The sequence below is a fragment of the Fistularia commersonii genome, chromosome 16 (assembly GCF_037954325.1).
Source record: "Fistularia commersonii isolate RoL2024-O1a breed Wild chromosome 16, RoL_Fcom_v1.0, whole genome shotgun sequence".
In the NCBI taxonomy this organism is placed as follows: domain Eukaryota; kingdom Metazoa; phylum Chordata; class Actinopteri; order Syngnathiformes; family Fistulariidae; genus Fistularia; species Fistularia commersonii.
In genome coordinates this window covers 1,511,421-1,529,128 of record NC_141299.1, presented here as the reverse complement: position 1 = coordinate 1,529,128, position 17,708 = coordinate 1,511,421, and the positions used below count along the sequence as shown (strand labels likewise).

Here is a 17,708-nt window from a genome sequence, read left to right as displayed (position 1 = left end):
ATTGTTTGGGTGTTGACTAAAGGAGAATCATTTGGATGTGGTGCCACTTCCAGTTGTGGACCTTCTCGGCAGCAGCTATCAGACCAGACAGACGGACACATCCCTCAGCTGGATTTGTCTCTCCAACAACTGTTTACTCTGAATTAATCTTTCACAAGAAGGAGGAGGAGGGAATGTTTGTCTCATCCTCCTCTCTGGACGGCGTCCAACCGAAGCAGACGTGAAGCGCACGGGAGGTATCGTCGGCGTGGACGAAAGACAAAACACATGTCTCATTGTGTACGACGCGCGGGAAAAATGCACGTGGCTACGCTAACGGCAGCAGCAGCGAGGCCATATTCAAGGAAGGGTATTTTCTAATGAGGGCCCTGTGAGACCAAATGAGCATGAGGGGGACGTTATCGTATCTTCTGCTGGAGGATCATATTTCATGCAATGCATCTTCTGAAACAGTTCTCCTGTTAAGGGACTAATGTTACGGAGCATAAAACCTGACATAAGATGGTGCGTGGGAAAGCAAAAGTACCTTCTGTTCAAACACATCAAACAGTGAGGTCTCACGGTTCTCTGTGGAGGTGAAGAAATAAGGACCTTACCCTCCGTTCACCCCGACAAATTTCAGGTTCTTCTTGGTTCCCTTGTTCGCCTGCTTGTCAGTGACACCGTCCTTCTTCATGATGGACTTCAGACCTGAGGAGAGGAGGTCAGAGGTGAAGAAGGGGTGAAAATATGGCCGCCGCAGAATGGACATCATCATCACAACATGGTGCAGTACTGCCGGAGGGCATGGGAGGGCGTGTTGTGCAGTGCAATCAGCTGCCACCGGTGAAAAGGACAGACTCGACGTCGGTCTTTAATGGTTCTTTCTTAGAACATACATTATCACCAGCTGTGGAAACCTTCTTGTCGTGGCAACTGGACTTGAATTTCTTCACTTGAAGACATTTCAGCCCTAATCCCAGAGGCTCCTTCAGATCTGAGACACAAGTCGAAGGGTGGTCATCACAAATTGTACAGCAACATGTCTGGTCATTCTCAGTCCTCCAAGTCATGGTGACTTGTTGTCGAAATCTTCTTGTTGCAGTTTCAGAACTGAAGCTCCTCTGAGCTGAAGAAGCCTCTGGGTGATGAGGGCCGAAATGTCTTCAAGTGAACCTTCCACAAACGTACTACGCCGTATTGGGATCAATACCAAGACGGATTTGAACACACGGATCTGGACCTATGGCGCCCTCCAAACAACCAGGAAAGATCCACCGCTAGAACCAGCACCCGGTTAAGTTCAAATGAGCCTCAATTCATGTGATCCAACAAGTTTCACTCCTTTGTTTTCCTTTGTTACCTTTTCACCTTCCAATCCAGGTCACCCCAAAAACTTGCTCTTTTGTTCCAACAAATGAAAATTGCATAACAATCCCCTTGGACGTAGCTTCTGCCCTAAATTCTACCATTTCCACCATAACCTAGGCCCGCCCAAAAATCTGGCAGTGATATTTGGAAACTTCCCATAGGAATCCTCTGGGATGAGGGCTGAAACAACAACAAGTGAAGAAATTCAACTCCAGTTGCCACAACAAGAAGATTTCCACAAGAATTCACCGTGACCTGGACGACTGAGAACCTGCACAGACGTTATAACCGGCTCCTCCACCGCCTCATCTGAAACAGTACCTGGGCGTGAACTCTGAACTCTGCGCCGCCCCCTCGTGGATGCATTGCTCAACAACCACACGGGCAGCAACATTTGAAACATACGGTTTCCCGTACGCAGCCTCAGCACAAATGAGCCTTCGCACCGGCGAATCGCATGATTCGAAACGGGAAACTTTCATGTTCGAGATAAATCACTGCGCCGTCCGGCTACGAAAGTGACATCTGGCTGACCTGCGCCGAAAGCAGATGGATGCTTACGCATACGTACGGAGAGCATATAAACGTCCCGCTCTGGAAATATCAATGGGTAACATAAATCGATTTTCACAAAACGACCTTAAAGAAAGAACAGGTAAGGATTATGAACCTGACTGACACTCCTGACGGCCCTACCACGTAATCCATTCTCCGCGGTCTCCGTGGTCTCCTTGGCTGCGCTTGTCTTGGCGGTAACCGCCGGCAAACATGATGCATGATCCCCGTCGTGTTTTTATGCGAGGACATAAGGATCGGGCTTCTCGCCAAACACCGGCGGCAGTAAAACAAAAAACCCAAGGACCGCCATGCAGAAAGAACAATGCTTTTGTATCCGGTATCCTTTGGAGGAAATTGTTAAATACTTAAAACATAAAGCACGCTCCGATCCAGACGGCAAGCTGTGCGTCAATCACAGGCTGTCAGACATTCACGCTTCGGTCTGTCGTCTACAGCCGAGGCTAGTTTTGAATTTTAAAAAAATCCGACCGCGAGTCCAGGATATCAGGGATGTGGAGAGCGGTCACTCTGACACAGTTGCACACACACCGAAGCCCACTTTCGTATGTGTTCCCGAACTGAACTCGAAATGAACTCTGAGCATAGAAATGTGTGTGTGAGCTAGCTGAGTGGATTCCATATTCCTGCTGCTGGGCCATAAACACAACTGTGAGACATCAAGGGAGGAAAGAAAAATGCGGTGTGTGTGTGTTTGTGTGTGTGTTTTTGTGTGTGAGCCTTCATCCGGCCGGGTACTGTAAGTAAGTGCTTTTATAGGCCGTGCACTCCCCAGGATGTGTGCACACCAGCTCTGCACCGCCTGCAGGAGAACCCGATGAAGCGCGTGGTCATGGGTTGTGCAGACCGACGGCGTCATGTGTGACCGCCCATCAAAACGCTGGTATCAGATCAGGTGCAGATCTGACCTTTTCGACTCAGCCTCTGAAACGCGAGACATGTAGCCGAAGACGGGGTAGGCGGATTAAAAAAAAAAAAAAAAGATGGAGGAAAGATAAAAAACAGATATTAACCGGAGAGCATTAGGAGGCAGACGAGGCCCTGAATCAGAAGGCCGGTCCGTTGCAGACCTCTGGCGATGCATCAGGCAGTGAACCACCGACAGAACATTAAATCCCTCTCCCTGACATTCATTTTTGGAGTCTTCTTTCTCCAGGAACAACAATGAAGGTAGGGTACCTTGGCAACAGCGTCTCCACCAACGTCAAAACTAGGATTTTTTTTCTTTCTTCATAGCACCGCCCTTAAAGACACTATTTGTTACTTTTACTATTTGTTTGACAACCTAGAGATTGGCTCAACATGCAGTCTCCTGTTCCCATATATGGCCGTTTCTTTCTAATGCTCTATCAAGAACATCAGCAGGATGTAGAAGAGCGAGCTTCTCCTCTATTTCCGCGGTGGTGATTTGTTTCAGCCCAAGAGTGACACCTTCGTCCGGAGTTTAGCAATTTCCAAACTTCTGCACAGAAAGCTGGAAGGGTGCCCAGAGGCAGGAGGCGGCCTGCGGTATGTTTTTGCTCCATTAGCCTAATTGGAAACAACTGTGAGGAGATGCTGGCATTCAAAGAAGGAAAGCCCTCGGAGACAAGAATGATGACACGGCATTAATCTGCCAGTCTGGCGGTCCATCTATCACGTCGCTGAGCAGAACACCTATACACACAATATTAGTATGTGTGAGGAGATAATGTCATCAGATGCAGCACTGACAGGTGAAGCCGCTAGAGGGGGGGCGCCGCGTTCGCCTCGGCCGGCGTCTGCTGGATGTTAACCGAACGAGATACTTACCTTGTTCTTGCTGTTTGCTGGCGGCTGCAGATTTCTGGCCCGGTGAGTAGAAGGCAGAGAGGACGCTGAGGGAGCTGACCAGCTGACTCTGAATGGAGCTCATTTTGGAAGGACCGGGCTTCCCCGCTGGTTTCCCAGTCGGTGCCGCTTTCCCCGCAGGTTTGGCGGCGGCTCCTTTTAATGCCTCCGCTTTCTTCCCCGCCATCTGTTTCTGTGTGCTGGGGATCTCCTGCTGGCTGGCCGTCTGCTGAGCTCCAGAGCCGCTCCCCAGCTGTGCCCACTGCTCCCCCAGAAGCCCAGTTAACCGGGTTACAACTTGGCCCAACGCCGCGGGCGACGTCGGTGACTCACTGGAGCCTCTCCGGAGAGTCTGGGCCTCGCCGGCGTCCCGACGTGAGGCCTGGGGTTCTCCGGAGCCGCGGGTCTGGGCTGCTTCTCCGGAGCCTCTGCGTATTGTCGGAGTCTCATTCGTGTCTTTCTGAGGGGTTTGAATTTCGCTTGGACTTCTTCGTGACTGTGCTTGAACTTCAACCGACCCCTGGTGCACCAGACCACTCTGGACATCTGCTGATCCACGGCCGGAAGGGTGCGATCCACTCGATGCCTTTGGCGGAGTTTTGATTTCTTTCGAGTCCCGTCGAGAAGCAGCGGCTTGAGGGTGAATGGATTTGGGCCGAGGTTGGGCCTCCTTCTGTTTGGGAGTCGGATCTTGAGGCTGAGGTTTTGACTGAGCTTGTTTTTCTCTCGACTTCCCAGGAGGCCTCTTCACTTCAGAGATGTCCTCAACCTGAGATGGAGTTTGGGATTCTTGTTTTGCCTGGGGTTCAGACAGCTGCACAACGGCCTCAGCCTGGGGGGAAGGTGCTTGATGCTGTGCTTCTGGCTGGGTTGCCGCCAAAGGCTGGGTATTTTGGACTTGAATCTCGCTGGATCCCCTCTGAGGACGCACAGGAGCCACCTGGGGTTGAGGAAGGGACGGCTGTGCCTGTTCTGCCGAGGGCCTCCGGCCTCTCTGAGGTCTCACTGGGGCCGCTGTCTTCACCGTTTCGCTTTCCGCCACTACAACAGCACTTTCAGTGACTGCTGCACAGGTCACCCCACCCTCGGCTACAAGGGAAACCGGCTTCTCTTCAACAACTTCCATTACGATACCCTTTGAGGATATATCTTCCTTTGATTCAGGGTCGTTGTGTGTAGAACTTACTTCTATCTCAGATTCTATACTAACCGCTGCTACAACAAGTGGAGTGGTAGTCGCTTCACCTTTGCATACACTTTCTGGGCTGACACTTTGCTCCGCTACACTTTCCATTGCTGCAACCTCTCTCCGGGTTACAACTTCCTTGTCAACATTTTCTTTGTCTCCAGGTTCGCTTTTGTTTGCCTGCTTCCCTTCCTCCCTTCCGCTGACCGCAGAAGCAGACTCTACTGCCTCACCCACTTGACTTGCTGCATCTGTATTTCTTTCCGGATTGTTCTCCTCTTGTCTTGCTACATCCGTCTCGGTATGCTGGTCCGTCCTCTGCGCTACCTCTGTCTCCGTTACCCTGTCTACGGTGTTCACCCTTTCTGTCTCCGTCCCCCTGTCAACACTGCTAGCCCTTGGTCTTTGCGGGTGGTTTGTCACCATCTCCCCTTCTGTTTCTGTGACTTGGTTGACCCTTTCGGCAACCGGCGTCTCGGTTGTCTGATCCTGAGTGGCAACCCTCTCTGTTACCGTTCCCCGTTCCATGCTGTTAGCTCTGGGTCTCAGTGTGCTAGCGGTATCAACTTCTGCCTCCATTTTTGTCACCTGGTCACTGGTGTAAACTGTGCTAGTCTCTGCTAGCTCTTGGTCTGCACTGCCGCTCCTCGGTTCGGGCACGCAAACTTCAATGCAGATTCTTTCTGTGTCTGTTCCTTGATCTACTGTTCCGGGCAATTCTGTCTCCGTCTCCTGGTTGAAATAATCCACCCGCTCAGTCTCCGTCCCCGTATCTATGCTCTCTCTTCTCGGCCTGCTGTACACTTCTGTCGTGCACACCTCCACTTTCATACCCTCCCTCAGCTGCAGTATCCTCTCCTCTTTCAACTTGTTTTCTGCCATTTGCTCTTTCAATAAAGAATTAGTTCTTTCCAGCTCTTCACTAGCCTGAGTAAGTTTAGTCTCCAGTATCATGAGTTTGTCATGTAAACTCTGCGTACTACCTGAGTCTTCAAGTTTCCCTCCATTTGCTTCCTTGACAATTTGAATATTGGTATTCTCTGCGTCTTTCATCGGCACCGTCTGCGGTGTAAAGTCCTGAGCTGTAGGCTCTGTCTGGCTTGTTGCTGTCTGGATTTGTTCACTTGACTTTTCTCCCTGCTGCGTTTGTCGCTTCGAGGACTCCATTCCGACGTGTGTCGTGGAACTCGGGGCAGATTTTGGAAGCGCTTCTTCTTCGTGCGACGCTTTACTTTTCTCCGTCGGGACTTCGGTCTCTGATCCGGGTAATGACTTTTTGGCCGCAGGCTCTGAAGTTGGTAGACCTTGACTGGTTTGAGTTTTAAGATTCAAATTAAACCCTTCTTTAGGCCTGTGTCGCTGCGACTGAGCACTGATCTCAGGATCAGAGCGCGGGGAGGATGTGGAGACCTGGGCTTGGGCTTGCGCCTGGAGTTGAAGTAGAAGCTGCTCCCTCTCCGACCTCAGTGAGCTGATCTGTGCCTTGAGTTCAGGTATGGTTTTGACCTGCTCTTCCAGCTCTCTGACGCGCTTCAGTGCTACTGTGATCTGCTGGTGAAGCCCCGTACGCTCCTGGGGAACGCATCTTCTTTCCGTTACCTCCGGCGAGGCGCGGAACATGTTCTCTGTGGAGCCATTCTCTGGCGTCCCGACCGTGCGGTCCGGGCTACTTGAATCCGAGCCTTTTCGCTGCTGTAGCGTGATCGGCATGCTGGACGCCCGGAGCAGATTTGGGCGACTTTGAATCCAAACATTTTGCTCATCGACACCCTGAGCCCCGGCACCCCCCTCGTCTCTGGATTTAGCAAAGCCGCTTCCCTGACCAATTTTACCCTGACTTGAAGTGCCGCCTTCACTGTGCCTGAAATCCAAAATCTGCTGGACCTCCGTAACCCTGGATTTAGGCTTCGGCCCCAAGGTGGACGTCCCGGACCACGCGGCGTCCTTTTCCTTGGGGACGGGCCTGATTCCGTGCCCGGGGAGGCTGAAATTTCTGGGCAGGGTGCTGAATTTGGGTGGACCCCTGACCCGACGCTGGATGTGGACTCTTTTGATGGTGTTTCCTTTTTCGATGTCATCGACATATTTGAGGAAATCCAGGTCCAGATGAAAACCGTAGGGTGTTTCCACTGAGTAGGGTAGCTGCTTTCTCTGAACACCACCTTCACCGGTCTGGGTCTGAAAGCCATTGGCTGTGAGAGAAGAAAAACAAAATCACAAATGTGTCAAAACCCCTCCTCCTGAAAACACCAACAATAACAAACATAATAATACCAAACTTTCACCAAACCGAAGATTATAATTCTCAGGGCGACTCCTTCTCCCACACGTGTACAGACAAGCTGCACTGTGCTGCACACATGCTGCTTCATTATGTAAAACCATATCACTTACTGGGAAGCTATTATCATGCAGTGACGGCGCCAAAACAAATTAATCAGCATGCATAATGCCGCCCACGCTGCCAACTTATGAGAGCACCGCACAAGACGGAGCGTTCGGCACACTCCGAGGGAACGGACTTGAAGGGAGGTGGATTTGGCTCTGTGTAATAATGCAAAGTTGAAGATTCAACATGGGTCGTGTTTTTGAATACAGTGTTTAGAACCACCCAAATTGGACATCCCCGTTCCAATCATCAGCGCGAGACGCCATCTGTGTTTGTGTGGACGCCGACGTTCTGCTCACCACTTTTCTTGTCCATCATGGGCTGCAGAGATCTCGGTCATGGACTTGTGCTCCCCACAGTTTGAACCGGCAGCCTGGAGGGGGCGGAGAACACGGGTGAAAAAGCGAAACAATTCCAGGATTCACCATACAGGATTAACATGAAAGGTAATCAACTGGGGTAAGACGACGTGATCCCAGGCTTCAAACAAGGCAACAAATATGTGCTTCTTGGATGTTGCGTAGGCTATGCAGGTTCGGTTGCCAGGAAACAAATTCCTGGAAAACACGATGGCTGTCATTAGCTATTTGCTGATGCCTTTAGTTCCACCCACCTCGTTACAAGGGTTCATTAAGTCACCCTGGAGATCAGGGTCGAAGCAACGTCTCCAAACTGTGAAGGTCGCTTGTAATTTGGAGCCAAATTAATGCTAGATTTAGAACCACCTCTTGGCCGCCTTGAGACTGTTTGTATACGGCCAGGCAGCAGCAGCTCAGGGGGTTGAGGTGAGATGATTGTATTTAAAACACGGTCTATTTTGGGATGAAACATCCAACGTCAATTGTTGGGCACTTTTGTCCTCCCTGTTTACGTTACGCGGTTCATATCTACGTAAATACTATGATGTAACTTCATCTTCCGAGCCGGATCTTTCAAAGCCTTTCAAAATGTGCATAACCCCGGAAAGACTCACAAAAGGGAATGCTTATTTGTATCATCTGTTCCACTTGGCGAGGCAAAGTATGCTTGTTTTCCTCTGAGTTCACTGCCGAATGGAAGAAAGCGAGGAGACCAAACAACTCGTGGGTATTTAAAACTTTTAAGGGCTGAAGCCGAGCTTCCCAGACAGAACGCTCCGATAATAAAAACCCTGACGTTTCTCCCGGCCTTTAATTTTAGCTATACAAGACAGTAAATGAGCCCAAAGGTAACGTGAGCCAGATACGCCCATTCTATCTATTTGTAGGTCAGTAGGTAACGCGCAGCACCGCAGTCTGCTGCACCCACTGTGGTACAACTTTTCCCTTCCGCGAAAACACATTCTCATTATTTCCGACCCAGTCGTGTCACCCGTGTGTGGAATATAAAAAAATAAATTCAGTTACGATGACACGCTCTTCACTGTGTTTTCCTCTTTCATCCGCCGGTTCTGTTCTTATTTCACTACTATTTTTATACCGAAAGAAAAGAAAAGGTGAAGGTCGAACGGGGATAGCCGAAACTTTGTCTCCTCGGAGACGAGATTTCCATTTCAAATGTCTGCTTTGATGCCTGCAGACTGAACGGGATCCTCCCTCCACACATTCAGCCTCTCCACGGGAGACATGTTATACCGACAGAGGAGTGTGTTGCACAAAAGAGAGGTGAAGAAGTAGATAATGGAGTCCTCCACATAAATATCAAGGCGTGCAATACGGCCCTGTAATGCAACTCCACGTGTGTCGGACATGGATTTGATTAAATATATACAAGAAATGGCCAAAAGTATTGGGTCACCCTGCCAAATAATGGGAATCAGGTGTTCCATTCACTTCATGGCCACAGGTGTATAAAACCAAGCACCGAGGCATGCGGACTGTTTTGACAAACATTTGTGAAAGAATGCGTCGCTCTCGGGAGCTCAGTGAATTCCAGCGTGGAACGGTGATCGGATGCCACCTGTGCAACAACCGATCCCACCTAAATACTCCACAGTCAACTGTCTGCTGTATTAGTAGAACATGGAAGTGTTTGGGAACGACAGTAACTCAGCCACCAAGTTTTAGACCACGTCAACTGACGGAGAGGCGTCAGCGGATGCTGAGGCGCGCCAAGAGGTCGGCAACTTTCTACAGACCTCCAAACTTCATGTGGCCTTCAGATGAGCTGAAGAACAGTGCGCAGAGAGCTTCATAGAATGGCTTTCCATGGCCGGGCAGCTGCCTCTAAGCCACGCATTATCAAAAGCAATGCAAAGCATGGGATGCAGTGGTGTAAAGCATGCCGGCACTTTACTCTAGAGCAGCAGGGACGGCTTCTCTGGAGTGACCAATCGCACTTCTCCATCTGGCGATCTGATGGACGAGTCTGGGTTTGGCGGTTGCCAGGAAAACTCTACTTTTCTGACCGCAGTGTGCCAAGTGTGAAGGTTGTAGGGGTAGGGATTATGGTGCGGGGTTGTTGTTCACGTTCCAGTAAGTTCCAGTGAAAGAACTCTGAAAGCTTTCGCATACCAAGATATTTTGGACAATTCCATGCTCCCAATTTTTGCTGAAACAATTTGGAGCTGGACCCTTCCTTTTCCACCATGGCTGTTGGATGCACAAAGGAAGCTCCATAAAGACATGGATGACAGATTCTGGTGTGGATAAATTTGACTGGCCTGCACAGAGTCCTGACCTCCACCCGATAGGACACCTTTGGGATGAATTAGAGCAGAGACTGAGAGTCAGGCCTTCTCGGCCAACATCAGTATGGTGCAAAATTGCCATAAACACACTCTAGAAGCTTGTGGACAGCCTTCCCAGAAGAACTGAAGGTGTTCTAGCTGCAAAGGGTGGACCCACATCATATTGAACCCTATGGATTAAGAATGGGATGTCACCTCAGTTAATATGCAGGTTAATGAAGGTGAGCCAATACTTTGAGCCATATAGTGTATATATTACAAAATATCTGGAGTTTAAGTAGCGAGGGTCAACAGTCCAGAGCACTGGAGAGGGCGTAGAAGAAGTGGAGGAACATGTGCGAGCAGGTAGGAACTGGAGGAGAAAAGAGTCAGGTGAGATAAGAGAGTATGAAAGGAGAAGGTGGAGGTGAAGAGCAGCCATGGTAGCTGGTTTGGAGACACTGAGTAGAAGACAGGAGGGTGAAGATGTGGAGGTTCCTCTTTGGGAGTGGGTGGGATGGAGAGGATCCTGAAGGAGTCCATCAGAGGGACAGCACATTGTAGATGTTCTGGACTGAGATGGTTTGGACATGGACTGGGGAGAAATGGAGAAGATCTGGGCAGAAGGATGCTGAGGTTGAAAGGAGGTCTGGAGGAAGCCCTGAGAGCAGGTTTGTGGATGGAGGGGAGTGACAGAAGAAGAAGATGATTGGCTGTGGCCACCCAAGAAGCGAGCAGCCCAAAGGAGGAGAAGGAAGTAAAAATCCACAATAAATAAAGTTTAGCCGTCTCCTCTTCACTCTAAAGATAAATAGCAGCAGGGACTCCAGTTGTTCTCTGATATATGCCGAGCGCTGGACCGAAAACTGACTTCAGAACATTTGTAATATCACAAATCACGCTCTGCCTCGTAAAATCAGATGTTCGGTGAACAAGTCATCGTGAAGCTCTAACGTTCCCCACTAAATTTCGGCCCAACAACCACGTTTCACGCCACCGCCTGCTCTCTTTGCTTTGGGGAGAAAGGCAATCTGGCCACTCTGCAAAAAAAAAAAAAAAAAAAAAAAACCTCAGTCTCGTTGCGGAGGGAAGGTGCATGTCGCGGAGTGCTGAGTCAGGACGCTGCAAGGCAAGCGTCGCACCAGCCGGACGTATAATCGATCAAACTGACGTCCTGACTGCGCGGGAAGACCTGAAACAGGAACTGTGACAAGCCCTGTTTGGCCGGCGGCCTCACACAGAAGCCTTAATAACATGTCTGGAGGTTCTCACACATCCAGGTCGTGGTGAATTCTTGTCCAGATCTTCTTGTCAACTGGACTTGGATTTCTTCAAGGAGTCCTGGCCTGGAGACTCACAGGAGAGCCACTACTTAAGGACAGGACTCCGTGGTCCATCTATGACTTAAGGGTCATTCTTTTGAATATCCGTCTTCTGTCCAGAGAAGACAGATGGTTGAAGAGAGGAGTCAAAGAAGCCATCTTTGTCAAAACAGAAAAATCATCTCTGAAAAGTGGAGGGGCCTCAGTCCTCAGTCCTTCCACAGACCTAGAACATCGTACTGGGACCCATATCAAGCTGGACCAGGACCTTCTGCACACTCTAAACAACCAGGAAACATCCATCACCAGAACCACCTGAGCCTCGTCCACAAGATCCAATAAGTTTTACTTTGTTTAGTAATTTCTGAATATCAGCCATGCCGGGTAAAAATAACTAAATAAATCATTGCGGACATATTTTGGCCACACTGGCCGCAAGTGTCCACGTTGTAACATGAGATATTTACCGATAACATCCACAAGCCCGTGCTGGAAATGCTTTTTCCTCAGTAGTGGCCGTAACACGGCTGATGAAAAAGATGAATAATAAATAGGTGATCGCTATCTTGGTCTTCCTCCTGCGCACTAAAACCATTCAAGTCGTCTTCTTCCGTGTCGGAATTGAACGGCCTCAGAATTTCATGCTCATTTCATGGGTCCGATGTGACGAGGCTAGATAGTGCGGAAATGACTGGACATAACAAGCTACCGTAACCTAGAACCACCCACAACCTATCTGTCTTCTCTGGACAGAAGACGGGCATTGCCGTCTTCAAAAGATTGGCCAAAAGAATGGGTTCCTTGCCAAGACGGGTTTGCACACACAGACCAGGACCTTCTGACCCTCCAGGAACCAGACCCTGGTGACGTCCACATGAACCCTAGTTCATGAGATCCAACAGGTTTCACCTCTTTGTTTAGCTTCACCTTTTCACATTTCAGTCCAGGTAATCCCCAAAAGTTGCTCAAATGTCCCCAGCAAACGACCCTCCATTAGCATAACAATCCCCTTGGAGCTAGCTTCTGCTCATCAACTCTATTATTTCCATAACAAGCCATCATAACTAGGACCCGCCCACAACCCTGGCATTTTTTTGGGAAGCTCCCCACAGGTCATTCAAACTGAAGAAGGGCCTGGGAAAAGTCTCCAAGGGACGAAATTCAAGTCCAGTTGCCGCGACAAGAACATTTCCACAAGAAATGACGGCCTGGTGTAATATTGTTGTGCGTGTCAGAGATGAGCACTCCGCACACACACAGACTGAGTGATTGACACCGCATTGGATACCATGCGACGCCCGCCATGGCAACCGCTTCATGCAGCTCCAGTGGACTCCCCATCCTGGAGGCCCAATTAGCAGCTTTGGGGAGCGGGAGGACGTGGCTCGTAACGGGCGAGTGACGAGCAGCCAGACCCCGCCGGCAATTACGCACACTGGGCAGGAAACAAAACCCGCTTTAATTACACGATTACTGGTGGAGGGCGAAAGTGGCGGCATGCAGAGGTGGGACGGCGAAGGGAAAAGGGTAATTTAAAAAAAAAGTAGGGGGGGAGGAATAGTGCTTCGTCGGTGAAGGAGCGAGGCGAGGAGGGAAGCGAAGGAAGTCCGGGAGCAAACACTGACTTGACAGAAATTCTCCTAATGAGACACAGGTCTAGCTGACCTTCCCCGCCCCGCCGCTGGGAGGGTTTTACGAGATCCTGTTTCAATTTAAGTCACGAGCAGAGACTGTGCGGCTAATGAAGTCCTCAGAGGAAGACGGGAGTTGTGTCTAATTGGTAAGCACTGGCGGGGCGACGTGATTAATCGACATAAGAATGGAGCCAAGGAAGGCAGATATGAATCTGGAAGCATCTAAATTACACGTATCCTTGCTTTTGTGCACACAAGTTAAGCTAGCCAGCAAACACCTGGGCTGGATTATGGCAGTTACTTCAAGAACCAGGTGATGATGATGATGATGATCCCGGGTTTACTGCAACAACAAAAATCTTTTTTTGTCGCTACTAGCAACACGCTATCTTGTCACACCTTGTTAGTCAGTGTTTGCGCATCGAAAAGAAGATATCCGAGAACATCGGCGTGGACGTTGTTAAATCAAAAGCAGCATGAATGTTGTGTGGTGGTGGAGGACATGCCTGGATCTGTCGACAGCGGCCAATCAGCTCACGGCTGGCGGCGAGGTGACGACAAAACAGAACGATGTAGATAGCGGAAAGACCGGACGTCAGGACGAATGAAAAAGCGTTAAATGAGCTGGTGCTGACAGTTAGCGCTTTCTGTTTGACCACAGCACGGAAACCCCATTCAGGCAACAGCTGCTAGCGGCTTCTTTCGGCCACCTCATCCGTTCACCCTTTCATGCATTCATTACCTACACCGCTTAGCTGACAGGCAGGGAGCGCTGGAGCTCATCTCAGCCGTCATTGGCCGAGAGGCGGGTTCACCCTGGAAACATGAAACAATTCACCCTCTCATTCATAGACGCTGCCGTTAGCATAGCTTCTGACAATCAGCTCTTCTGTTTACTGTAATTTCCGCACAATTGAGCACACCTGAATGTAAGCCTACCGGCTAAAAATAACTAAAAAAATGTAATTGTACATATCGTCTATAAGCCGCAGGTGTCCACCTTGTAACATGAGATATTTTCACAGAAACATTATTTTCAAGTTTTAACCAAACACATACCAGTAACATCCACAAACATGTACTTGGAAATGCTTTTTCCGAACAGCTGATGAAAAAGATGAATAATAAATAAGACAAGGAAAAATCCATCCATCCATCCATTTTCCATCCCCACTTTGCCCTTCTGCAGCTGATCGCTATCTTGGTCTTCCTCCTGCGCACTAAAACTGTGAAGATCGTCGTCTTCCGTGTCGAAATTGAACGGCCTCAGAATTTCATTTCATCGGTCGAATGTGATGAGGCTAAATGCTTTGGCGGCCTGAAGCTTGATAGACACAAAAATTTAATAAATTAGCAGCATCTTTGTTTGAGCCGCAGTTTTCAAAGCGTGTGGAAAAAAAAATTAGCAGTGTGTACAGTGTATATGTAGAGTATATACAGTGTGTATCTATTCAGTGTGTACAGTGTATGTGTACAAAGCATATCTATACACTTATACAGCATGTACACTGTATATATAGTTTGTACATTGGAAATATACGGCATATACAGTGTGTATTTATGTAGTTGCATCATCGTTTAAGCCACGGCGTTCAAAGTGTGTGAAAAAAAAAAGTAGCTGCTAATAGTGCAGAAATGACGGTACATAACAAGCTATCACAACCTAGACCCGTCCACAACCCATCTCTGGACAGAAGACGGACATCGCTGTCTTCAAAAGAATGGCCCTCGGTATAACACCGTACTCGGATCCATACCAAGACGGGTTTGCACACACGGATCTGGACCTCTTGCACCCTCCAAACAACCGGGAAAGATCCACCACCAGAACCAGAATCTGGAAACTCCTTTTTAAATTCCAATCCAGGTAATCCCCAAAAGGTGCTCTTTCATCCCCAACGAACAACACCCTCATTAGCATAACAACCCCCTTGGAGCTTGCTCCTGCACATCAACTCTGCCATTCCTATAACAAGCCAACATAACCCTGGGAATCTCCCCATAGATCAGTGGAACCGAAGAAGCCTCTGGGATGAGGGCTGAAATTCAAATCCGGTTGCCACGACAAGAAGATTTCCAGAAGAATTCATAGTTATTAAAGAGCATACGATCGTTCACTCTCTCATTCACACGTCATACAGACGCACAGGCAGGACTATTAGCTGTGGCTGAGGTCCTCTTATCTCATACCCAGTGTGTCTGTACTTGATCTTCTGAGAGCTGCACAACTGCACTGTAATTAATGACGGAGGCAGGATCCTCTCCCAGGGGCGTGGGAGGAAGAGCGGCGAACATTTTGTTCTCTGTTCTCCTGGATCTTGCGATAGCGTGAAGCCTCACTCTACCTGTTCACGCTACATTTGAAGCTCCTCACAGCCGCATCTGCGTGTTATCAACCACCAGACAGGAGGATCTGACTTTGTGGGGAGTTTGTTCCTCTTTCTGAGAGCAGCTTCTCCAGCGCGGTCAGGCTTTTTCCGTTACTGCTGTGTGTGATTGCGTGTTCTCCCTGTATAAACAAGCCTCCTTCTGCAGACCAAAAACATGCAGTGGGTCAGGTGTGAACGTGAGAGCGAACGCTTTCCAGATATATGAAGTCTTCTCATTGTCTTTCCATCCTGTGGGGATCTCTGCCACCCCGCAGACACTCCACCAAATCTTGGACGCCTCCTGAACACGCCGACGATTAGAAAAGTGGCCGTCTTCCATACACGTCATTTTCCCACTGGATCGACAGAAATGTAGAGACGCTGTCAGACTACTCCAATCCTTCTCACGACTCCGACGCGTGACTCTGTCCAATCAGAAGATTGGCGGTTGGATCCGTCAAACTGTCCTCAGGCAGGAGCCCAAAGTTGCTCCACAAGGTATGCTCGGCGCCTCGCCTGCCACCACGGTTGCTTAAGCGGGTGAATGCTATCTCGCGTACTGGACTGTTTTTTGTCGCCAAGCATCTTTGACACATAATTTGCGTCAAGAGGGAGGTCCTTTGATTTGCAAATTGCAGAGAGGAAGAAGAAATCCCGCCGAAGGGAGGTGGAATATAATTGTATGCGACTGGAGCGGGGATGGGGGGTCCTCACGCCGACAATGAGCTTTTGGAGGCGGAAAAGGCAGCGTGGGATTTTGACTGCTTCGCACTAAATAATAGATTTAAGCACTATCTTGATCTTATTGCGGAGACAGTTGTGGTTCAGAGTCTGGACAGCGAGGATGATCTAATCCCTCTCTTATCTCTTCCTGGCAGTGTGTGGTAAAAAACAGCGACCTTAAAAAGGACTCTGGAGAAGCCGGCCGGACGTATTGAAGCTTGTACTCCACATGTGACGATATCAAATTAGGCTACGTGAAACCGCCTGCCTCTTTGAATCACCCACGCAGGGGGATCCGCACGTAAACATCTAACATCGGGGCGGACCTCACCCGCCGAGAAGTGGGAGAATCATTAATCGAATGTCACGGGTCACTGCCGTCGGAGCGCCTGTGTGCCGACCGAATTAGCCTGATGCAATGACACAGAGCAGGCTCAGGCGGGCCGACAGGAAATAAGATCGGAGGGTGCAGACGGAGGACAGAGGTGGGCGGTCGGGAGCGAGAGAGCCAGAACGAGGCAGAACGGGGAGTGGCGGCCGAGTTCTCGCATCTCACATCGCGGGGCCACTCGGGCCTCCATCATCTTCGACTCTTCCGCTCACATCTATTAATAAAATCCATGCACGGGCGAGTGCTAACTTATATTGAAAGCGCGCACGCTGCACGGAGCTGCAGCTGCAGCGCTGCGTATTCATCGCGGCGAAGCTTCGTGAGAGCACGCAGACAGGGGAGGAGGAGGAGGAGGCCAACAACAACGCCTGCAGGTCCCACGTCCTTATCGCACTTCGTACATGAGGCCAGCCCTTGCTGTTTCTTCTCAGACCGCCCTGAGAACGTCAGAGGCACCGCTGGTACGAGGCGCTACCTCAGCCTCAAACATCCGTGGGAAAATACACAGACGGGCACCAGCGGGTGCAGCCGTGTTTATGCAGATAAGATAAGAATTAGTAGTCCAACAGTTGGGGCGAGCAGCAGCAAGGACACTGCAGAGAAGTATTCATTCATTCATTGATTGTCTATGCCCCTTATCCTTCGCTCAGGGTCATGGGGGGTTCAGAGGCTATCCCAGCTGTGATTGGGCGAGAGGTGAGGGTTACTCTGGATGCATCGCAGGGGTGCCTATAGAGGCATGCAACCATTCACCCTCTCATTCAGGCGTCATAGAGAACCCAAAGGAACTCCATGCAGACACGGAGAGAACATTACTCCTTCAGTTCCATCACCAACCGTGACTCTGTCGCTCCAACTGATATTCACATTGTCTGCGATTGAAGAGATGAATGTGACACAACCTTTTATGAGAGACGTCACTCATGTCCCATGTGTCTCTCAGCAGGCAGGACCGGAGCGGTTCCACTTGAGGACCCGATTTGGTTTAATCCGTCAAAACTGTTTTCCCTTAAGCTCATCGCAACCTGTTGCCAATGCTAGCGTGTGTCTCTGAAAAGTAATGTTTGCACTTCGCAAGCTGGCACTGGTTAATGTAAACATCTGGCATCGCACAAAGAAGGATGGCAGTACCTCCAATGCGTTCATTCATTGATTCATTCCCGCATTGTCTTTCACGCTTCTCCTGCAGCCTATCCCAGCTGTCATTGGGCAACATACACCTATTCACTCTCTCATTCACACATACAACTATTAACCCTCTCATTACATGCATACATGCATTACATTGCATCCATAGAGGCGTACCATCATT

General features: G+C 49.5%; 1 protein-coding gene across 3 annotated transcripts in view; it reads right to left on the bottom strand.

Moving 5' to 3' along the window:
• kank4 (KN motif and ankyrin repeat domains 4) overlaps positions 1-17,708 on the bottom strand; it is an 82,989-nt gene that overhangs the window by 16,886 nt on the left and 48,395 nt on the right. For all 3 annotated transcript variants that reach the window (XM_086162047.1, XM_086162048.1, XM_086162049.1), the window contains exons 2-4: positions 7,610-7,683; positions 3,718-7,113; positions 597-690 (exon numbers count right to left, since the gene is read on the bottom strand). In XM_086162047.1, the coding sequence (XP_086018173.1) occupies positions 597-690; positions 3,718-7,113; positions 7,610-7,628 (3,509 nt within the window). In that variant the 5' untranslated portion in view covers positions 7,629-7,683. The remainder of the gene's footprint in view (positions 1-596; positions 691-3,717; positions 7,114-7,609; positions 7,684-17,708) is intronic.